At 47.2% G+C, this 22,525-nt stretch overlaps 3 protein-coding genes across 6 annotated transcripts; 1 reads left to right on the top strand and 2 right to left on the bottom strand.

The window, feature by feature from the left end:
* Positions 1 to 2,614: 2,614 nt before the first annotated feature.
* Positions 2,615 to 5,820, top strand: LOC117762148 (pyruvate dehydrogenase [acetyl-transferring]-phosphatase 1, mitochondrial-like). Its single transcript, XM_034586646.1, is given in 7 exon segments — positions 2,615 to 2,651; positions 3,036 to 3,224; positions 3,296 to 3,697; positions 4,015 to 4,115; positions 4,266 to 4,771; positions 4,774 to 4,830; positions 5,146 to 5,820. Coding segments are annotated over 7 exon segments (1,533 nt in total). The 5' UTR covers positions 2,615 to 2,648; the 3' UTR covers positions 5,421 to 5,820.
* A 185-nt stretch (positions 5,821 to 6,005) lies between these two features.
* On the bottom strand, positions 6,006 to 16,858 carry LOC117762149 (RNA-binding protein 39-like). Of its 3 annotated transcripts, XM_034586649.1 has the most exons (16): positions 16,693 to 16,846; positions 15,797 to 15,856; positions 15,188 to 15,252; positions 13,286 to 13,335; positions 12,665 to 12,841; positions 11,387 to 11,440; positions 11,134 to 11,251; positions 10,868 to 11,020; positions 10,156 to 10,314; positions 9,317 to 9,382; positions 9,027 to 9,231; positions 8,849 to 8,935; positions 8,596 to 8,698; positions 6,654 to 6,759; positions 6,489 to 6,567; positions 6,006 to 6,406 (listed from the first exon to the last, which is right to left on the bottom strand). In XM_034586649.1, exons 3-16 carry the CDS (start codon positions 15,191 to 15,193, stop codon positions 6,303 to 6,305), a joined length of 1,467 nt encoding a protein of 488 aa, XP_034442540.1. In that variant the 5' UTR covers positions 15,194 to 15,252; positions 15,797 to 15,856; positions 16,693 to 16,846; the 3' UTR covers positions 6,006 to 6,302. The 3 variants fall into 3 exon arrangements, with proteins under 3 accessions (XP_034442540.1, XP_034442539.1, XP_034442538.1); XM_034586647.1 differs by lacking the exon at positions 15,188 to 15,252 and having other exon boundaries at positions 6,010 to 6,406; positions 16,693 to 16,858; XM_034586648.1 differs by lacking the exons at positions 15,188 to 15,252; positions 15,797 to 15,856; positions 16,693 to 16,846 and adding an exon at positions 15,019 to 15,181.
* Positions 16,859 to 17,267: 409 nt separating this feature from the next.
* Positions 17,268 to 22,520, bottom strand: tsen2 (TSEN2 tRNA splicing endonuclease subunit). Of its 2 annotated transcripts, none has more exons than XM_034586652.1 (12): positions 21,825 to 22,520; positions 20,292 to 20,358; positions 20,159 to 20,198; positions 19,891 to 20,061; positions 19,683 to 19,758; positions 19,536 to 19,610; positions 18,503 to 18,553; positions 18,031 to 18,175; positions 17,903 to 17,939; positions 17,683 to 17,794; positions 17,523 to 17,612; positions 17,268 to 17,428 (listed from the first exon to the last, which is right to left on the bottom strand). In XM_034586652.1, the coding sequence occupies exons 1-12, from the start codon at positions 21,993 to 21,995 to the stop codon at positions 17,369 to 17,371; spliced, it is 1,095 nt and encodes a 364-aa protein (XP_034442543.1). In that variant the 5' UTR covers positions 21,996 to 22,520; the 3' UTR covers positions 17,268 to 17,368. The 2 variants fall into 2 exon arrangements, with proteins under 2 accessions (XP_034442543.1, XP_034442545.1); XM_034586654.1 differs by having other exon boundaries at positions 19,927 to 20,061; positions 21,825 to 22,386.
* Positions 22,521 to 22,525: the final 5 nt, after the last annotated feature.

Raw genomic sequence — 22,525 nt, 5'->3', positions numbered from 1 at the left:
GCGGCTCTGCTGCCTCCTGCTGGAGGAGTAAAATAACACATCCTGAAGTTTAAAATAAAACATGTTCACGTTTTTATAAAAATCTTCGTTTGTGCGATGACGTCAGGATGAGCACAACATCCGGCTTAATGATAAAATGTTTGTAAAAATCACTTTTAATGAGGACATTTTAGTTTCTGTATCTACCAATAGTAACACAACATGTTTTAGAGACAAATACGTCACATCCACACAAACTTCATGAAACCCCTCCAGGAGGCGGCAGGAGATGAAATCTGTCCTTTTTGTTTATATGTTTGTTTTTCTATGTTCTATAATTGTCTCACTCTCTTTATCATGTGAAACATTTGTTTTAAATACCAAAATAAAAGTGGTCAAAAACAAGAAAGATAAAAGATTTAGTTCTCATCTTGTTTTCTAGTGAAACACCTCAGAACTCTGGACTGAGAAACTAAATAAGTGTTTTACTGTCTTTCATTTGACAGAAATTAAGTGAAGACAAATTACGAAATTAATTAATACAAATTATGAATTTGATCACAATCACAATTATCAAAAATAAGAAATACAAGTAAATAATTAAAAACAAAATATTAAAATGTTGCATATTGACACCTTTTAAGTGGACGGAGGTAAAAGCTGCCGACAGATGACATCAGAGGATCAAAACAGACACAGGGTGCGTTTGGAAAGTCTAAATAACTCCCATGTTTCCTCTCCTAAAGGAGATAAGTTAGGAAGCAGTGAAGCTCCTTTCCTTTCATAAAGGATGGTTCAGTGTCTCCTCTCCTAAAGGAGATAAGTTAGGAAGCAGTGAAGCTCCTTTCCTTTCATAAAGGATGGTCCTGTGTTTCCTCTCCTAAAGGAGATAAGTTAGGAAGCAGTGAAGCTCCTTTCCTTTCATAAAGGATGGTCCTGTGTTTCCTCTCCTAAAGGAGGTAAGTTAGGAAGCAGTGAAGCTCCTTTCCTTTCATAAAGGATGGTTCAGTGTCTCCTCTCCTAAAGGAGATAAGTTAGGAAGCAGTGAAGCTCCTTTCCTTTCATAAAGGATGGTTCAGTGTCTCCTCTCCTAAAGGAGATAAGTTAGGAAGCAGTGAAGCTCCTTTCCTTTCATAAAGGATGGTTCAGTGTCTCCTCTCCTAAAGGAGATAAGTTAGGAAGCAGTGAAGCTCCTTTCCTTTCATAAAGGATGGTCCTGTGTTTCCTCTCCTAAAGGAGGTAAGTTAGGAAGCAGTGAAGCTCCTTTCCTTTCATAAAGGATGGTTCAGTGTCTCCTCTCCTAAAGGAGATAAGTTAGGAAGCAGTGAAGCTCCTTTCCTTTCATAAAGGATGGTCCTGTGTTTCCTCTCCTAAAGGAGGTAAGTTAGGAAGCAGTGAAGCTCCTTTCCTTTCATAAAGGATGGTCCTGTGTTTCCTCTCCTAAAGGAGATAAGTTAGGAAGCAGTGAAGCTCCTTTAGAGAATTCAAACATGTTATTATGAAAATCTTCAGGTCAGAGTCGGTTCAGGATTAGTTTTATTAAATCTCCTCCTCCGGACGTGGAGGTGCTAACGGACTTAGCCACACGATGTGTCCGAGGGTCCATGAACGCACCTCGTAGGAGACATCAGAGACATTGAGTCTAAACACTTTGTGTAAATGACGTCATTCCCAGTTGAATATGAAAGTGGGGGCGTGTGGTCACTTGATGACGTCACAGCAGCAGGATGGAGGCAGGTTATGTTTTATTACGTCTGAAGAATCGGTCACTAGTTACTCCCCCCCCCCCCCCCCCCCCCCCATCAGAGTGCTGAGGAGATGATGAGGGAGGTTTCATTTCAGTGAACTATCCCTTTAAGAAGGTTCCTAAGAAAAGTGGACTCTTTACCTGGAGATGCTGCCACGTGATTGGCTAACAGGACAGGTGTTCCTATAAGTTCTCACTGAGAAGATCCTCACCCAGTGGCCACTGTGTGTTATAACACACGTATTATAAAAACATGTTCTCTCTCTCACACACACACACACACACACACACACACACACACACACACACACACACACACACACACACACACACACACACACACACACACACACACACACACACACACACACACACACACACACACACACACACACACACCACCGTGAGGTGATGACATCAGAAACAGCTGATCTATGTATTTTCACAGGTGAGTTCACAGTGAGCGAGAGGGCGGGGCTTAACAGTGAGCAGGTTGATGTTTGACTGATTGAGACATGAGGGTGTCAAAGGTCACAGACAGAAACAAGGAAATAGTCTCGGACAACCTTCAACAGCAAACCTGTCCACACCTGAACCTGTAGGACCTGAACCTGTCCACACCTGAACCTGTAGGACCTGAACCTGTCCACACCTGAACCTGTAGGACCTGAACCTGTCCACACCTGAACGTGTAGGACCTGAACCTGTAGGACCTGAACCTGTCCACACCTGAACCTGTAGGACCTGAACCTGTCCACACCTGAACGTGTAGGACCTGAACCTGTCCTCACCTGAACGTGTAGGACCTGAACCTGTCCACACCTGAACGTGTAGGACCTGAACCTGTCCTCACCTGAACGTGTAGGACCTGAACCTGTCCACACCTGAACCTGTCCACACAGGACCTGAACACCTCGTACTCATGGTGAGTTAGCTTTTATCACAGATCCAGTAAAACTGTTCTTCTGGGTTTATAAGAACAAACTGATGCTGCACATGCAGGATGGTAAACAGGAAGTGAATCATTAACAGGTAAACAAGTGTCCGCAGCACATGGAGGGGACGATCAGCTGGTTCATTCAAACAGTAAACCTTTATTTCACTGAGACAGTCCAGACAACAGCGTGTTGCTTTCAGGTACATGTGTAAAAAACAGACCTAGAATCTAGAATCCTGCAGACTGATCCTGAATCTATCACTTCAAGATGAGAACCTGCTGCAGTGAGAACAGCTGGACAGGTGTGACATCTGGATTCCAGTTGTGTTGATTCTGCAGGTTTTGCTCTGTTCGTCCTGCTGGTTCTCACAGGCAGTGGCCATGTTGGGAAGAACAGGAGCGTTCACTGGACGTTGCAGGTTTGAGCTCAAGCAGTGCCGCTCGCTCTCCTCCCCACTCCTACCAAGACTTCATTACCCAGCAGGCAGTGGGAGCAGGAAGGACAGGACAGGACAGGAGGCGGGACAGATGAGCTTGGCTCAGATCAACTCCATCCTAAAGGTGAGACCGCTCCATCCTTCAAGCTGTCAATCAATTGACAAGTCTAACTATGATTTGTCATCTGTTGCCAGGCCAATGAACACAGCCACACCCTCCCCAGGGGACCTGCCTCCCACGGTGTGCTGGGTTTCCATAGCAACATGTTGCCATCCAATCACCCCAGTGAGGACCGTCGCAGCAGCGCCACCTACCTGCCAGGTTGTGGTGGCATGCTGTTCGGAGTGTTTGATGGGCACGCGGGGCCGGCGTGTGCCCACACCGTCAGCCAGCGGCTCTTCTACTACATCGCTGTGGCAAAGCTGCCACTGGGGACACTGGCAGAGATCGAACGTGCAGTGGAGGAGGAACGGGCCGTACCTCCTCTGCTGGAGTGGCACAAACCCCCACAGGACCACAGCTTCCCTAACGGAGGAGCAACCTCCTTCCACAGCCTGAGAAACTACTGGCAGGAGCGGCTCCAGGACGAGGACGAGGTAAATAATCAGTGAACCAGAACTGAGACTCGACGTCCTCACGGGTCCAGAATCTAAATGTTTAAGTCCTGGATCAGTTATTAACACTCATATCAACCATGTGGACCTGTGAAGAGTTCTCAACAGACAACTGTGTTCTGTACATATGAGGTCAGACACCTGGAGGTGGGAGCAGGTACTGACCGGTCCGGCTGTGATTGGCTGATCCCTGCAACCAGGTGAAAGCGGATGGACATTTCACTACCTGTTCTCCTCCAGGACACATCAGACTTCAGTCTGAGCTGTGAAGCTTCATTATGTGTCTCCTTCGGCTGCAGGAGGACGGCAGGGTGACCCCAGCGCTGGTGAATGCTTTCCGTCGTCTTGACTGTGACCTGTCTGTGGAGGCCCAGGTCCACCTGTCCATGTCCTCACCCAGGTTTGATTCTGTCACTGATGAAACTTGAGTTTTTGTTATTTTTTATTCAGTGTCTCGTCCGTCTCCTCATGTCGTCTTTCACTGTATGAGACGAGGACTCGACCCAGTGTCCCTCTAAAGCTCAGATGAATCCTCCCGCTCTGCCCACAGACGGCTCTCTCTCCCTGGGGAGATGATGTCTCAGTCCTCCCCTCTCCGGGTGGCGCTCTCTGGCTGCACCGCCTGCGTCGCCCACATCTCTAACGGCATCCTGCATGTAGCCAACTTGGGAGACAGTCGGGCTGTCCTGGGGGTCCAGGAGCTGGACGGGCAGTGGTTGGCTGTCAGCCTCACCAACGACCACAATGCACAGAACCCTGATGAGCTGCAAAGGATCTTAGGGGAACACCCGCCATCAGAGAGGAGGACAGTGGTCCGCCACGACCGCCTCCTGGGTCTGCTGCTGCCGTTCAGGGCGTTCGGAGATGTCCGCTTTAAATGGAGCAAAGAGATGCTGAATCGAGTCCACGAGGCTCGACCGGACGTACTGTCTTTGGTCAGTGAGGGTGTCCGGACTCCGTCACCACATTACCTGACTCCACCCTATCTGAGCGCCCAGCCGGAGGTCATCCGGCACCACATCAGACCCTCTGACAAGTTCCTGGTCCTAGCAACTGATTATGGGAGTTGATGCACAGACAGACCGTGGTCCAGCTGGTGGGGGAACAACTGACAGGTCAGTGAGCTTCATGTCTGACATCACTAACATCATAATCTCTGAGTCACAACAGATCTTAAAGCAGAAATTTAAGAACACCTCGTTTAATTAGCAGCAGGTAAATAACGAGATCTGATGTAAACGTAGTCTCAGCGTTAGAGGGCGAGCGTTTGCTAAGACGTCAGGAGCCTGGACATGAAGCAGGTGAGACGTGAGGCCGAGTCCCCAGGTCCTAACGTGTCCATGACCTGATTCAAACAGGCTGCGAGTTACAGAAGCTGAAACCAGTTCAAGTTTCGGTGTAAACAGTTGAAGCGGTTTGTCGTTGTACAGGCCTTCAGCAGCAGAGACCCATAGTTCCGAGCAGAGGCATGACACTGGGTGGACTGCAGCGCCTCCTGCTGGAGAGAAGGGGACAAGTTATGTCTGTGCTGGAGGACCAGAATGCCGCCACACACCTGCTCCGCCACGCCCTGGGGGATGATGGGTACGGAGCAGTGGCACCAAACCGTTTGGCCAAGATGCTGAGTCTGCCATCAGAGCTGGCACGAAGGTACCGTGATGACATCACCATCACCGTCATACACCTGAACGAGTCCGACCTTTGACACAACACCTGGTGACCTGCTGGAGTTAAACAGGTAACAAATGACCAAGACACAAAATCTACTCGTTTTCTGTTTGATTCAGAAATAAAACTAAACTCAGAAAACATCTCCACCTAAAGATCTCCACCCTCCATCGACATCAGAGTTCACACGGAGCTGATGGTCCTAATAAACTGGACATTGGTTTGACACTTTGTTCTTGTCCGTCATCAGAAGGCGTCTGATTGGTCCAGATTCATCGTGCGACATGAAGGAGGAGTCAGCTGCGGGTTGGTTTGGTCTCCACAGCAACAGAACTGACACAATTCATGAACTGACGATCAACTGACACCTCACTGGACTGTGATGATGATGTAATGATGACATCATTCTGTTCAACAATAAACCACTTTAAACTGGTTTCACGTTGTTCCATCATGTGACGTGAATGAGTCCGGTGGTTACCCTGATGACCTTCCATCTCTGATCTGCAGCTCAGACCAGCTGCTGTTGATTAGACCGCATTTCCTCTCAGCCAATCAGAGTGCAATATTCTCAGTGAGCATGTTCATGTAAGTTAAGAAAATAAGACTCAACAGCTCTGAATGACTTCAAAATAAAATTTAATCAATGTTTTACAAAATCAATTCTCAATTAGAGAAACAGTTAAATATCAAACTGACCAATCAGCTGATCCGATCTTCATCTCCATCATCAACTGACCTCCTCGCAGCTCACGGAGCTCAACCATTAGACAATACTCAGAGGGGGCGGGGCAGAGAACACCAAAAACAGACGGCATCTTCAGGCATGAAGTTGGAAGTAAAACTCGTCTGTGTTGACTAATAGGAGAGGAAGATATAAAAGTCCAGTGTCCAATCAGAGGGCAGTACCGCTGGGGAGTCACCGTCGCGGCGGCGGGGCCAGCAGCTGTGTGGCAGCGACGGACTCTGGGAAGAGGTTGTGGTAAGTTGGCAAGGGGACGTACGCCGCAGTGATCATCTTACCTGAAACAAGAGGTGAGACATCAGAGCTGCTCTGATTGGTCAACAGCACAAAGCACAGGTTCCATGTGACAGGAAGTCTTACCAGCAAAGTATCTTCCGTGGAGGGCGTTAACGGCAGCCATGGCAGCCGGGATTGATGGACACTTCACATAGACGTTTCCCTGAAAACAAGCAGAGGTCAGATGGAGCTGAAAGGGTCAGAGGTCACATGAGCTGCATTAAGGTTCAGGTCAGAGGTCAGCTGTACCTCTGTAGAGTTTATGTCCACGTAGATGTGAACGACTCCTCCATGTTTGTTACACTCCTCGATGACATCATGCTGAATATCAACGTCCCAGCCAGGAGCGTCGTCACTGACACACACACACACACACACACACACACACACACACACCAAATTGGAAGTTGAAATTTAACTTTGACTGTTAAGAGGTTAAAGTCTCCTTAATTTAAAAATACAAATATAAATGAGCACAAAACTAGACATAACAAAATCACACAATGAATGAAACCTAACCCAACTACAATAACTTAACACAATATCACAGTTTCAGTGCTTAATACAGTAAAAACAGCCCAGCTTCAAACGCATGGTCAGGGACAGACACCGCCGGGGCTGGAGACGCCCACACCGCCGGGGCTGGAGACGCCCACACCGCCGGGGCTGGAGACGCCCACACCGCCGGGGCTGGAGACGCCCACACCGCCGGGGCTGGAGACGCCCACACCGCCGGGGCTGGAGACGCCCACACCGCCGGCTGATGTTTGTCTTGGGGTTTAATGTTAACTCAGCGCGTGTGGTGATGGTTCTGTTGCCTGTTAGCAGAACCACTTCATCAGTACAGAAGTGTGTTGTGATTCTGTGGCACCGGATTTCACTACCGGACCATATGTTGCACACGTCAGTACAGAGTCAGACACAGACGAGTCTACAGACACACAGACGAGTCTACAGAAACACACGTGAGTCTACAGACAGACAGGCGAGTCTACAGACAGACAGGTGAGTCTACAGAGACACAGGTGAGTCTACAGACACACAGACGAGTCTACAGAAACACACGTGAGTCTACAGACAGACAGGCGAGTCTACAGACAGACAGGTGAGTCTACAGACACACAGACGAGTCTACAGACACACAGACGAGTCTACAGAAACACACGTGAGTCTACAGACAGACAGGCGAGTCTACAGACAGACAGGTGAGTCTACAGACACACAGGCGAGTCTACAGACAGACAGGTGAGTCTACAGACAGACAGGTGAGTCTACAGACAGACAGGTGAGTCTACAGACACACAGGCGAGTCTACAGACAGACAGGTGAGTCTACAGACACACAGACGAGTCTACAGACAGACAGGTGAGTCTACAGACACACAGACGAGTCTACAGACACACAGACGAGTCTACAGACACACAGGCGAGTCTACAGACAGGCGAGTCTACAGACAGACAGGCGAGTCTACAGACAGACAGGCGAGTCTACAGACACACAGGCGAGTCTACAGACAGACAGGCGAGTCTACAGACAGACAGGCGAGTCTACAGACAGACAGGCGAGTCTACAGACAGACAGGTGAGTCTACAGACACACAGGTGAGTCTACAGACACACAGGTGAGTCTACAGACAGACAGGCGAGTCTACAGACAGACAGGTGAGTCTACAGACAGACAGGTGAGTCTACAGACAGACAGGTGAGTCTACAGACACACAGGCGAGTCTACAGACAGACAGGCGAGTCTACAGACAGACAGGTGAGTCTACAGAGACACAGGTGAGTCTACAGAGACACAGGTGAGTCTACAGACAGACAGGTGAGTCTACAGACAGACAGGTGAGTCTACAGAGACACAGGTGAGTCTACAGACAGACAGGTGAGTCTACAGACAGACAGGTGAGTCTACAGACAGACAGGTGAGTCTACAGACAGACAGGTGAGTCTACAGAGACACAGGTGAGTCTACAGAGACACAGGTGAGTCTACAGACAGACAGGTGAGTCTACAGACAGACAGGTGAGTCTACAGAGACACAGGTGAGTCTACAGACACACAGGCGAGTCTACAGACAGACAGGTGAGTCTACAGACAGACAGGTGAGTCTACAGACAGACAGGCGAGTCTACAGACAGACAGGTGAGTCTACAGACAGACAGGTGAGTCTACAGACAGACAGGTGAGTCTACCTGTGGCTGGTGAACATGTTGGACAGTTGGAAACAGTGCGTCGCAAGCGGCTGAGAGGGAAGAGTCACAGGAGAGTTCATGTTCAGACCTGGATTCATGGCAGCTGATACACACACAAAGAGAGAGAGACACACACACGTTACAAACTTCAGTTTACTGAACATGAATAGATTCATCAACACTCAGTTCACACTGTGTTTCTGAGTGTGTATATTGAGTGTGCGTGCGCTGATGTGTGTATTAATGTGTGTACCTGACACAGCAGCCATGGCTCCAATCGCTATAGCTCCACTCATCTGAAGAGCCTGTTGAGCAGCAGGAGGAATCTGAAGACCTGAACCTGAACACACACACACACAGTTAACATCTCCACACAGACACACACCTCCATCTGTACCTTCAACCCTAAAGGTGGAGGTCAAAGGTCTCACCCTCTGCGAGTCGGGCCATCAGCTGCAGCCTCCCCGTGGTTCCCAGGTCGATGCCGGTGCGTTCGAGCTCGTCACTGTCGAGGAAAGACGAGGCTGAAGAGCCGTCGGCCCGCTCAGTCACATGACCGACCTTCATGGGTCGACCTGCCAGCTCGAAGCCGTTCAGCTGCTCCAAAGCTTTTTTAGCACATTCTGCATCTGCAAACTGTTGCACAGGTGAAGCGTAATGAAGCAGAAGAAACCAGGTGACAGTGAACGCATCACGAAGGTGACGAAGACCAAGAACTCACAGTGATGAAGCCGTAACCTTTAGATCGACCCGTCTCACTGTCCATCATCAGCTGGATGCTCTCAATCTGAAACACATGAAACACACAGTCAGACGTGTGTGTGTCGTGTGTTATATGTGCGTTACACATGAAAACAAAGTAATAGACACGAAAGGATGGTTGTTCATGAGTCTCTGTTCCGCGTGTCTGCTGCTATGTCAGGTTTCTGGAACATCGACTGTATTTCCTTAAGGTGACGTCGGGCTATGTACTCAACTAAAGGCAGGACACTACAGCTGCCTGCCGCTGCTTCAGCATCACGGCAGACACACACATTACAGATCTGGTATCCTTGAACTGTGCCGTCGTCCGCTGACCTGCGTTCACCTTACACACCAACACTAATCAGAAGTTATTAAGACAAGTACAGTCCTTCAAGTTTACTTTGTGTTTGTTTGATTTGCTCAGGAGTTTGAGACTCGTATTTAAACACATTGAAAAAAGTTCTACATTTTGCGTGTCTGCAGTTCACACAACACGAGACGTGTCTCAGTCAGGACATCAGGGTTAAAGTGACTGAAACGATCTGGATTAATGATCCACATCATCATCTATTAACTAAATACGTGTGATCGTCAGTTTGGGTGTGATGGAGATTTTTTATTTAAAGATCCATAAGTGCTTGATGTTAAGTGTTAAATAATCGTGATTATGATTTGTGCCATAATCAATCGGCCCTAGTGCTACATGTGCATAAGCAACAATGTACAAGTCAATCAAGTCCAGTTGTTATGGACACTTGTACGACTTGTGAAGATGAGAGTGCTGTGTGTGTGTGTGTGTGTGTGTGTGTGACTGACTCGTCCAAATGGTTCAAAGATTCCTCTCAGCATCTCCTCTGTGATGTTGAAATGCAGTGAACCGACGTAAAGTCTCATCGGTCCTGAGGAACCTTTCTGTAGGTTGTTGGCTGCCGCTGCTGCAGCTGCTGCAGCTGCTGCTGCTCGGTTCTTCTCCGCCTGGTGACACAACATCACAATATCAACACAACATCAACACAATAAAGCTTTCCGCTATGTACATTTTGCACACACACACACACGATAGGAGACGGCAGATAAAAACGTCTTCCTGCAGTTAAGTGAGTCTAAGTGAACATTTGAGGATTCTCTCGAGTTGTTTACAAAATAACATTCATGAGGCAAAAAATGGTTTCGCAAGCTTGACCTCCAAATTCTAATGAGATCATCTGTGACTCTGAACATTTGTACCAACTTTTAAAGAAATTTCCTCACGGTCTTGTTGAGATATTGCTTTTCCCAAAAATGGGACGTACAGACAGACAAGCCATAAAAATGTTCTGTCTCACAATGTTACAGAAAGTGATATAAAATTCCTGGATCCCGATTATCACCAAAATGTAACAAGTTCTTCTTTGACTCATAAAACATCCCTTCACCAAGTTTACAGGAAATCTGTTCAGTCGTTTTTACAAATTGCTGCTAACTAACAAGGTTAGGGTTAAACCTCGTGGTGGAGGTAGGGAAGAGGTGGAGGTACTTGTTGGTGTACCTGTGAGGCCTGTACGATGATGGGAACTCCCAGCAGCCTTTGCCCCGTCAGTCCGATGGCCAGAGGAACTGAGTTTGTTTCCACGAACTCGATGTAGGCGATGCCCTTTGACCTGCGGGAGTTCCTGTCCGAGATCATCCTCACGTCCCGCACCTGGGAGAGCCACCATAACAACTGTTACCACGGCAACCGTCCACCTACCATCTCCAGCTGTTACAGTTGGTCTTACAAGTACCAGTATTAAAAGTTACAGATAGTGTTTGTACCTTGCCCACAGCAGAGAAGAAGTCCTCCAGGTCACGAGGTCTGATTCTTGCAGCCAGCTGCATACAGAACACTGTCCGAGCATCTCGCTCCTCTGGAGTCAGGTTATCGATGGGCTGCCTGCATGTCGTGACATCATCATCAACATGACATCATCATCATAACATCATCATCCCAATATCAAAGTGTGACTTGTGGACAGTGTCGTCCTCTGAGGGATCAATAAAGCTGCATCTCAGAGTCATGTTCACTCACCTGATGGGACTCTTGTCCTTCTTGAAGGGACTCTTACTCCTCGACTTCCGCCGACTGACAGACAGAGTGAAAGTTTAGAACAGAGCAGCTGTAGAGAAACATCTGTGCACATCAGTTCAATATATAAACCTCCAATTAGTCAATTAAACGGAAGAAGCATTTTATTTGAGGACCCAAGTTTGAAGTAGTTTTCACACACACACACACACACACACACACACACACACACACACACACACACACACACACACACACACACACACACACACACACACACACACACACACGATGAACATTGTATAATTTGTTGAGAACAAAATGACGTCACAACTTGATCCAACATGTGAGAATTTCATCAAGTCATCATGTGACTCGGTGGGTGTGGCCTCCTCGTGCCTGCATGTTCTCCTAACAACGTCTGGACGTGATGCTCCTGATGTGTCGGAGGATGGAGTCCTGGGGCATCTCCTCCCAGACCTGGATCATCACCTCCTGCACAGGCTGTGGACGGACGTGGTGGCGTCAGATGCACGATACATAACGTCCCATAGGTGCTCAACTGGATTTAGGTCAGAGGAACATGAGGGTCAGTCAATGGCATCAATGCCTTCGTCATCCAGGAGCTGCAGACACACTCTGGACACATGAGGCATTGTCCTGCACCAGGAGGATCCCAGGGGCCACTGCATCACACCAGTAGCCTGCTGGAGGTCATTTTGTAGAGTTCTGGCAGTGCTCCTCCTGTTCCTCCTCACACAAAGAAGCAGATACTGGTCCTGCTGCTGGGTTGATGATCTTCTACTGTCTAGCTCTCCTGGTGTCTCCTCCAGGCTCTGGAGACGGTCCTGGCAGACACAAACCTTCTTGTGACCCCAGGTATGGATGTGTCCTCCTGGAGGAGCTGGACTACCTGTGCAGCCTGATGGAGCTGCAGGTAGCTCCTCATGCTACCAGCAGTGAGGAGGAGCAGAACCCAGAAGTAGAAGGAGTCAGGAAGGATCAGCAGAGAGCAGCTGTCTGTGGACACCACATTAAAGACATTCCCAGTTTGGGGCTCGTCTTGCTTCTGCCTCCATTTCACCTGTTGTTACTTTGATTTGCACCAAAGCAGAGAAACTGGTTCACAACCACTGGTTCTTCTAAATGGACACTTTGATCTCTGAAGTTTTACTGACTTGGTGTTTTACTGTGATGATTAAGTTTTCACTGAATTTTTTGAGCAGTGTATATCTACATATATACAGAGTCATGTTGACTGGGGTGGACAGAGGAACTCACTGTTTCTGATGGTCTCTGTAGCGCCCCCCTCTCTCCCTGCTGCGACTGCGGCGGCGCTCTCGACTGCGGCTTCTTCGCCTCTCTTTGCTGCGGCTACGTTTGCGTTCTCGACTGCGGCTCTTCTTCCTGTCTCGACTCTTGCTGCGCTTCTTGTCGCGGGTGCGACTGCACTTCTTCCTGTCAGACACAGCAGCCAATCACAACATTATTCATCACCATGGTGACCACAGACAGATGTTACCACTCATCAGCAAGTGTTCCACACTCCAGTTCAGAAGGTGGCGGTAATGCACCTAAAAGTTGTTTGGCAACCGCCGGATTTGAAGTCTCTGGAATCACCATTGTGAAATCGTTTCGTACAAACGGCCAGTGTGTGGTCCGACGTTCTGAACAAATCTTATAGTGTGTGTGTTCTGAAGATTTTAAAATTAAACTTGGTTAAATCTGTCAACATGTCTGTGCTCTCCCACGTGTTTTAAATCTTTTAAGAGCAGCCATTAACCAAAAGGAAGGCTGGAAATGTGTCAATCAACGACCTTCAACTGTCTCACTCTCAGCTGCTCAACCTGAGGAAGGCAGACAATCAGACAGACAGAGACACAGACAGACACGTTTTGGTACCTCTTGTTGTGTTCATCCTGTCCGTCCGGACTCGAGGTCTTGGCGTCCTCCTATCAGGGTTGACAGAGAACAGCATGAGGAGGCAGATGACAGTGTGTGGGGTACAAACACATTTTATGAATCACATTCAAACTGGCTGTTTGGAGGTCGGAGGTCAGTACCAGGCTGAAGCCGGGCTCAGTGAGGTGGGTTATTGTGGGTGGAGCTCCAGCTCCTTTTAAGTGGTGACTCCTGAAGCAGAACCAGGACACACCCGCCACACTACAGCTGAGACAATCCCTCACCTGTTCACAGACCACACGTTTCAGTCCTCTGACATCACTGCCTTCCTTTCAGCTGCAGCGTCAACAGAACGACCTCCGTTCATCATGAGTATTGATGTGTGAGACCTCATTCACACCTGGTATTAACATCCATCCTGATGATCCCATCAACACGTGGTCAGCTCTGAGTTCAGGTCCGAACACGCCTGACTGCGTCCAGAGATCCCATCACTTAGACCAACAAAAATCTTTTTGCTGTGTGTACACAGAGTGTAAACTCAGATCGGATTAAAAAATGATTTGGTTTTCGGAAACACAAATGATTATTTAGATATCAAACAGGAAGTGAGATCAGTAGTGATGTGTCCTTCCGTGTCGAGGCTTCGAAGCGTGTCGAGTCCAGGAAGATTTTTGTGAAGCGCGTATCGAGGCTTGTGTTGATGACGTTCAAAGCCTCGCGAGCCGACTGTACCACGTGACTGAGTCGGGAAATGGTTCGCGGGTTGGGCGTGCGAATCGAAACTTGGACTTGGGACTTTATTGCGCGTTTGTTTGCAAAGAAAAGAAACCGCCTGAAACCCAGCACTGTGGAAAAGTTTTAATTTTTAAATAAAAATTTATAAAATCCATATTTTACGTGTTAAATCCCTAGTAACACAAGCAGTCACATCACAACCCTCTGCCACTTTCGTTTCCACTTTCCCTTTTGACCCCACCATTGTATCATAAAGACAGACACCATATTAATGAGTTCATAATTTATGTATTGGCATCACAAACATCATTCATTCATTTATTCAATTCAAAGCCATGGTGTCATAATCTCTGCCTGTTTTACATTTATTGTCCACTTGATGGCGCAGTAGAGCAAATGAAGCCCCATGAAGCTTCGGCCCATGAGTGAACCAACTGGATGGAAAGCTTCAATGCTTCATGAAGCTTCATCTCGCCATCACTAGAGATCAGATCACATGATCATAGGAGACACATTCAGGTGTGAACGCAGAGCTGAACACGTGTGATTGGATTTCTCAGGACAGATATTAACCAGGTGTGAACAGGGCCTGTGTGTTACAGGTGACCTTTTATAAACACCTGGTGCTGGGGGTCATGTGACCGCCATCGTCTGTGTGTGTGTCTTCATGTGAAGAGTTGTGTTGACACCTCTGACGAACAGATTTGATTGAGTGGACTGAAACATGTTAATCTCCCGTTAGTTAAACTTCCTGCTGCTCTACCAACTTCACACTGATACAGACCTCACCTGCAGCTCACCTGCTCCATCCACCACGTCCACCCACCCTGCTCTGCCTCCTGACCTCAGATCACACCTGAACCCTGGGTTCTCCTCAGCTCGCCATCTGTCTGTCATCACAGCGTCAGTCTGAGTCCTAGCTCACAGGCAGGATGCAGAATGGTGCTTATGCTAAGCTAACCACTAACACTGACATTCCTCCAGAGTAATGTTACCTTTCCCATGATCCTCCTGCTCACTGCTCTAACACTTCAACTCCCAGAATCCGTAGCTGTTCCTCCTCGGGGGTTTGTGCCAAACCCAGTTTTCAGTTACCAAGGGGACCACAGTCATGTTACCATGGGAACCACAGTACAGCAATGCAAGATGGGGGCTTTTTACTACCTTCATGTTTGTGACAGATCACACTGGCATTCAGGGGAGTAGAGGTGAGAAATCGTTAGGCAAGTCTACAAAGAGAGATAGATGGGCATTTATTCATGACAGTCTGTGACGGAACGCCACCATCATCATCACCATCATCAGCCTGACTCTACTGCTCAGAGGCAGTGAACAGAAACTGTGTCCGGTCCGGTTAGTTTGGTTATTGATCACGCCGTCACGAATCCACTAATGAATCCATTGGTCAGTAAAAGTCAGGGGCGAGTGAAAAATATCCAAACTTTGTTTGACTCTGTGGAGGAGGTAGGTGAGACACCTGTGCTGCAGGCGAGTCCTGTTCACGGCCGTCATCACACGTCACATTCTCACAGCACGACTGGTCAGATGTTCTGCTCAGAAGTTCTCACATATAAAGTGTTCTCATCAGACTCATCAGTAGGTGTCTGATTGATGAACAGTCGACCTGCTGCAGGTGAACTGTGTGTGTGATTTGTACTGTTCTGAACCATGTGATCAGTAAGTGAACATGATTGGTCCTCAGCTCTCAGAGGCGGAGTGCGGAGCAGTAGAGTCCGGCTGAGTCTCAGTAACAAACAGAGGAGCGACACTCACCTTCCTGTACGGAGCCTCCAGCATCGCCTCGATGTCCAGGTCATCAGACATACTGCTGCTCTACACACACACACACACACACAGTTTAGTCTCATCACTAACAGTACTTATCTTTCCTCGTGCAGTCACATTGATCCTGAATCAACTTGAATTGAATTTGGATTGTTCCGTCTGTGTCTCATGTTGTGTGTGGCAGGTGAACTCTGTGCACACAATGTGTGCTTCATAAATTCTAGAGCAGTCAAACAAAGTAAACTTCAGTACTGTTCAGGTCCTAATAACTTGATTCCTGTCTGTTTATCGTGTAAAGAGAGGACACTGACATGTCAGTGGTGTTAATAATCACAATAAGACATTAATAGAAACCATCACGTTCATGATTGATTACTTCGAGTATAGAGTGACGATGACGATTTAAAATGTATCAACACTTCTGCAGTGAACTGATCGATCAGTAGATACACTTCTGTCTGTTCTATCGTCAGCTGATCGATCAATAATAAATACTGACTGGAAGTCACTGGTACGATCTGGTGTCACACCTGATCCGAAAAATCGATCACGTGGTTCATGTAAACACACCACGTGACAGGTCAGTCTGTATAGAGGGAGGGGGGTCACACCTACACAGGTAACTGTACTCGTATGACATCATCAACCCTGGACCAAGCTTCACTGTTAGCTTAGCTGTTAGCTACACTGGGTCAAACTCCCGGTAACGAGCGTGTGAAACACACCTGAGCTCTCCGCAGCTAGCAGCTAGCAGTTAGCAGTTAGCAGCTAGCAGCTAACCGTGCCGAGCGGGCCTCCCGCCACTTATCTGCGGTATCTGCCGGTTTCCCCACCGGCTCAGCTCCGGGCCGGTGTCTGTTACCGGGGACAGAGAAGAGATTTACCTGGATGCTCAGCGGCTCAGGTGAAATAACGTTGGTCACTCCTCGTCTCCGCGGGACGTGAATCAGTTGTGTTAAGGACGCACACAGGAAGTCCCTCTTCTTCGTCTTCTTCGTCTTCTTCTTCGAGCTCTTCCGGCAGCTCCCAGCCTGGTCAGTGCTGCCCCCTCTGGTTCCACATTTAACACACAGCTGTTCAACTATAAATATCAGTAAAGTTCAATTTAGCTCAGATCCACATTAAGTTAAATTTGACTAATGTGAAAGAAATTCATGTATCCACGTAAAAGTACCAACAAAACAAAGTAAAGGTAATCTATTACATTCCATTCAGTAAAAGCAACTTTTACTTCTGGCTCTGGATTGACTGGTTCGTCCAGGTGAGTGAAGTCTGGAGCTTCACCCCCTCTCCATGGTGACCACGAGACCACGCCCACTCATAGCCCTGGTCACAGGCGAGTCATCATCAGCAGTAACTGATGAAGGATGAACGGACACATGCGTCGTTTGACGTGAATGTTTCCAGGTGTGATCACCTGTACAGTGACAGCTGCTGTCAATCAAACACAGACACGCCCTTTTCTCATATTTCATTTTAATGATAAAAAACAACTATGAACTACATGAAATCTGATTTCAGCTCCTCTCCTCGTGACCTCCATCATCTCCTTTCAGCCAATCAGATGTCATCCTGCTCTGCCCGCTCCCTGGAGGAAACCCACCGGCTGATGATCACATCCTGCCGAAAAAACTAAGGTTATTTAACAGCCCTCGTGATTTCTGATTATTGATCAAAGGACCAATGATTCAGCTCTAAACTCTGTGTCTGTTACCTGAACCTTCAATCTCCTCAGACACTCAGGTGAGTCCAGTTCAGCCTCTGATTGGGCGGCTGGATGGATGACGTAGCACAACATCAGCTCCTGTAAAACAAATCTTCATAGTCAAATAAGAACCACAGTGACGTCTGATCTGATAAAATCTGGTGGTTACCTTAGAAACATTGGCAGTGATCCTGTTGAGAGCGGCAAGAGAACGCCACGAAAACGGACGCAATGCAGAGCCTATGAATGCATCGTCAACGCGCTCAATTACCACCGAGTAACTATGGGAGAGGACAAGTTCAGAGAGAGGACAGCTGCTGAAAATGACTGATTTTAAAATTACACGCACCAAAATAACCAGACAGCGTTAACCTGTGTGTGTGTGCTACCTTGCGTGGTAGAAAGGTGGACCCTTCCTGTACAACACTGAAAACAGAAAAGTAAAGTTATTTTTAAAATAAGACAACAAACAACTGAATGATTGTGTGTGTCTCAGTGTATTAATATTCTATCTTACTGAGGTCAACGCCATATTTTGCCCCGCCCCCTCCTTTAGGGACCCACCCCCTGCTGCGAAAATGATGATAGGCTGCGTACGAGCTGACGAAGTCAGGGCGCAAGGATCGGAACTTCCTCCACAGCTGGATGATTGTTAGGGGCTCCTGACCAATCACAGGAGGACAAAGGTGAGGTCATCTAATGAGAAACTCGGCTGCATTCTTAAAGTCAAAAATAATCTGTTTCCTAACGACAAGTCATCGACCCTGACGGAAAACAACACCAGAGAGAAACATACAAAAAAAGAGAAGCTGCGAGGAGAAAAGAAAACCTGTGTTCTGTTTGAAATAAAGTTATATATAAGAGAAGATACGTTCAGTCTGTACATTAGTCTGTAGGCTACAGTGATAAACTCTGTGATGTAAGAAACGTATAAAACAGAACGTCACATCCTGAGAAAAAATGATTTTAGGAAAACAGGACAGACCGACCTGGTGCAGGTAGATAGACAGGCAGCCCAGACTGTAGACAAGGAAGAAGGCCTGTAGATGGAGACAGATAGAGGTTGACAGTGACGTGTTCAGCCAATCAGAGCACAGATTTGTCTGCAGCGTCTTACTACAGTTGTGTTTTAAATGTCATGTGACACCCGGGACAGTCAGACACAATTTATAACCAACCAGCATGTATAACATAAGGTCAGTGTGATGGCCACATGCAGAGATGTTCAGATACTATCGTTCTCGTCCTTATCAGATTCTCATACCTGGACTTCGCATCTCAGCCGATACAAAGTCCTGTTCTTAAACAAGTGCAATTAAAAACTATTAACTATTTTAACAGCTGTATGTTACTGATCCTGAATGAAGAGATGATAAATATCATTTTTGTTTGACTTGGCTCAGGTTAACAGAGAATTAATAATATAAAACTTCTTTTATCATCTAGTTTAACTGAAAAACAACATAAATAAATGTAGGAAACACAAAAATTACTTTTACTACTGTTAAAACAGCTGTTAAACTTCAGCCACAGTTTATTAAAATAAAAGATATTTTAAGTTTTCAATCTCATAGATCTTAACAAGAAGCAACATCCTCTGTTCTTAACCCTCAACAGTCAAACTACAGAGAAGCCATAGAAACCTCGGAGTCACGTGAGGATCCCTCTGTCAGGACGGACAGAAGTGCAATAGATGCTGCGTGTTTCAGACTGTGAGGTACACATCACCATGTACTTGTGGGACAGAATGACATTTTGATAAACGCTACACTACAGGACATTGCTTCTTCTTCACTGCTACAAAACAGCAGCTGCACAGCCACTGACAAGTACTGTGTTTAGATCAGTGCAGAAGAAGTGATTTCTGGGAAAAGAAAGTCTCAGTTTTATCTGAGTTAACTCAAATTCTAAAGACGTGGCATCAAATCTGTTTATAGATTCACACCCTCGCTGATACTTAACATTCTCTGGTAACAGAACATTTCTAACCACATGATCCAGTCACATGATCTGATGTGTTACCTCCTCCAGGCTGAGTTGCAGGTACTCGGACAGAGAGAACGGAGCCCGTCTGACCTCCCTGACCCCCCCACCGACCTGCAGACACAAAGCAACACCTTGAGTGTTCTGTAAATCCGTCAGTAGAAACGGGTTCAGATGAAGACTCACCTTGCTGTCACAGACCAGGACAAAACCAGCACCTCGAACCAAAGGATCAGGGTCAGACTCTGGGTCCCGGTACGAGCTGTGATCAAGGTTCAGATGTTGTGGATCAATATGAAGACAAAGATCAGTTTAATGACTCTTTCAGACCTGAACTCCTGACATGTATAAATATTTTAAAGTAGTCTGGTGACATGGAGGAGAATCACTCAACCTGCAGCTGCTCTTAACGTCCGGCTCGACCACTGACCTCGACGTCTCCTCCCTCCTCACATCCTCCATCTCTACAGGCTGAGAGAGCCTCGTCAGGATTTGACTGACAGCCTCATCGTCCAATCCCTGGGCGAAGAGAGCTGCTCCCGCCCACTTTAGCATCTCATCATACCTGGAGGGGGTGGGGCCAGGACAGGATGCGAGTTCATCAAGACGACAGACAGGATGTGATGTCATCTTGTGAACAAACAGGATGTGATGTCACTGACCTGGACTCTGAGACGAGAGGTAGAAACGAACCTTCGTGTTCTGTGACAGAAACAGGAAGCAGCGAACTTAAGCTGTCAGCACTGATTGGACCAGACCAATGGTGATGATGTCACTGTATGGGTGTAAACTTACGCTCCCATTGGTCGAAGATGCTGTGGTCTGGTCTCGCTCTTGACAAGACCCCTTTCCCAAAGTATCCCTAAGAAAAATAAAACCTGTTTTCAGATGAGACTAAGACGCGAGTTCAACATACCCAGGATATCTTTCAGACAGTCGGGTGAACTTAAAGGGAGCGTTCCCCCGACTGTGATCCTCCTCTGGAGCCGCGCTCACGCGTGGATCAAAGACACCGTGTAGATGACCTCGTCCAGTTACTTGGGAAGGTCGGGGCGTGTGGTCACTTGATGACGTCACAGCAGCAGGATGGAGGCAGGTTATGTTTTATTACGTCTGAAGAATCAGTCACTAGTTACTCCAGCTGTGTTGGATTCTGCTGCAGTGCTGTTTCCCCCTGAAGCCCCCCCCCCTCCATCAGAGTGCTGAGGAGATCATGAGTGAATTTTCATTTAACCAAACCAGATGATGTGGATCAACTCAGACCTGGTTTAGATGATGTGGATTAACTCAGACCTGGTTTAGATGATGTGGATTAACTCAGACCTGGTTTAGATGATGTGGATCAACTCAGACCTGGTTTAGATGATGTGGATCAACTCAGACCTGGTTTAGATGATGTGGATCAACTCAGACCTGGTTTAGATGATGTGGATTAACTCAGACCTGGTTTAGATGATGTGAATTAACTCAGACCTGGTTTAGATGATGCAGATCAACTCAGACCTGGTTTAGATGATGTGAATTAACTCAGACCTGGTTTAGATGTGGATCAACTCAGACCTGGTTTAGATGATGTGGATCAACTCAGACCTGGTTTAGATGATGCGGATCAACTCAGACCTGGTTTAGATGATGTGAATTAACTCAGACCTGGTTTAGATGTGGATCAACTCAGACCTGGTTTAGATGATGTGGATTAACTCAGACCTGGTTTAGATGATGTGGATTAACTCAGATCTGGTTTAGATGATGTGGATTAACTCAGACCTGGTTTAGATGATGTGGATCAACTCAGACCTGGTTTAGATGATGTGAATTAACTCAGACCTGGTTTAGATGTGGATCAACTCAGACCTGGTTTAGATGTGGATTAACTCAGACCTGGTTTAGATGATGTGGATCAACTCAGACCTGGTTTAGATGATGCGGATCAACTCAGACCTGGTTTAGATGATGTGAATTAACTCAGACCTGGTTTAGATGTGGATCAACTCAGACCTGGTTTAGATGATGTGGATCAACTCAGACCTGGTTTAGATGATGTGGATTAACTCAAACCTGGTTTAGATGATGTGGATTAACTCAGACCTGGTTTAGATGATGTGGATTAACTCAGATCTGGTTTAGATGATGTGGATTAACTCAGACCTGGTTTAGATGATGTGGATCAACTCAGACCTGGTTTAGATGATGTGGATCAACTCAGACCTGGTTTAGATGATGTGGATTAACTCAGACCTGGTTTAGATGATGTGGATTAACTCAGACCTGGTTTAGATGATGTGGATCAACTCAGACCTGGTTTAGATGATGTGGATTAACTCAGACCTGGTTGTAGATCTTCTGGATGTGGTCCGGTTGACAAACCAACACGTGCAGGTTGATGAGCTCCGCCCGGAGGTCGGTCCTCTCCCTCGGGCTGCGGCTCACCGGCAGCGGAGCCTCGTACTCCTCCTGCACCCGGGTCCGGCGCCGAGGAGCCCGAAACTCCGCCTGCATGTTGTCAGCAGCGGCGGGACCGGGAGCTTCTGAAGTTTCTACTGGACCCGGACTGAGCAGATGTTTGTGCTGCTGAGAGACAGCTAGCTGTTCGCCTGTTAGCTTCTGCTCTAATCACTCTGTTAGCATGTTAGCTTCTGCTCTAATCACTCTGTTAGCATGTTAGCTTCTGCTCTAATCACTCTGTTAGCATGTTAGCTTCTGCTCTAATCACTCTGTTAGCATGTTAGCTTCTGGTCTAACTACTGTGTTAGCATTTTAGCTTCTGCTCTAATCACTCTGTTAGCATGTTAGCTTCTGCTCTAATCACTCTGTTAGCATGTTAGCTTCTGCTCTAATCACTCTGTTAGCATGTTAGCTTCTGCTCTAATCACTCTGTTAGCATGTTAGCTTCTGCTCTAATCACTCTGTTAGCATGTTAGCTTCTGCTCTAATCACTCTGTTAGCATGTTAGCCGGTAACAAGAGTTTCGGTTTACTTCAACTTTCCAGTCGACCTTGTTTTGCTGTCGGACGCTGAGGTGTCACAGA

This window comes from Hippoglossus hippoglossus, chromosome 5 (genome assembly GCF_009819705.1).
Source record: "Hippoglossus hippoglossus isolate fHipHip1 chromosome 5, fHipHip1.pri, whole genome shotgun sequence".
In the NCBI taxonomy this organism is placed as follows: domain Eukaryota; kingdom Metazoa; phylum Chordata; class Actinopteri; order Pleuronectiformes; family Pleuronectidae; genus Hippoglossus; species Hippoglossus hippoglossus.
The sequence above is the reverse complement of the archived record's forward strand: the minus strand, read 5'-3'. Positions and strand labels throughout refer to the sequence as shown.

What these genes read in the sequence shown, in the direction of transcription:
- LOC117762149 (XM_034586647.1), bottom strand. Translation starts at nt 15,847, where the DNA reads ATGTCTGATGACCTGGACATCGAGGCGATGCTGGAGGCTCCGTACAGG. An exon ending in TCTTTGAACCATTTGGACGA is followed by an intron (nt 9,383 to 10,155) that starts GTCAGTCACACA and finishes CATGTGTTTCAG; the next exon opens with ATTGAGAGCATCCAGCTGAT. An exon ending in TGGACATAAACTCTACAGAG is followed by an intron (nt 6,568 to 6,653) that starts GTACAGCTGACC and finishes GCTTGTTTTCAG; the next exon opens with GGAAACGTCTATGTGAAGTG.
- tsen2 (XM_034586652.1), bottom strand. Translation starts at nt 21,995, where the DNA reads ATGCAGGCGGAGTTTCGGGCTCCTCGGCGCCGGACCCGGGTGCAGGAG. An exon ending in TCCAGAAGATCTACAACCAG is followed by an intron (nt 20,359 to 21,824) that starts GTCTGAGTTAAT and finishes TATTTTTCTTAG; the next exon opens with GGATACTTTGGGAAAGGGGT. An exon ending in CATCTTCGACCAATGGGAGC is followed by an intron (nt 20,199 to 20,291) that starts GTAAGTTTACAC and finishes TTTCTGTCACAG; the next exon opens with AACACGAAGGTTCGTTTCTA.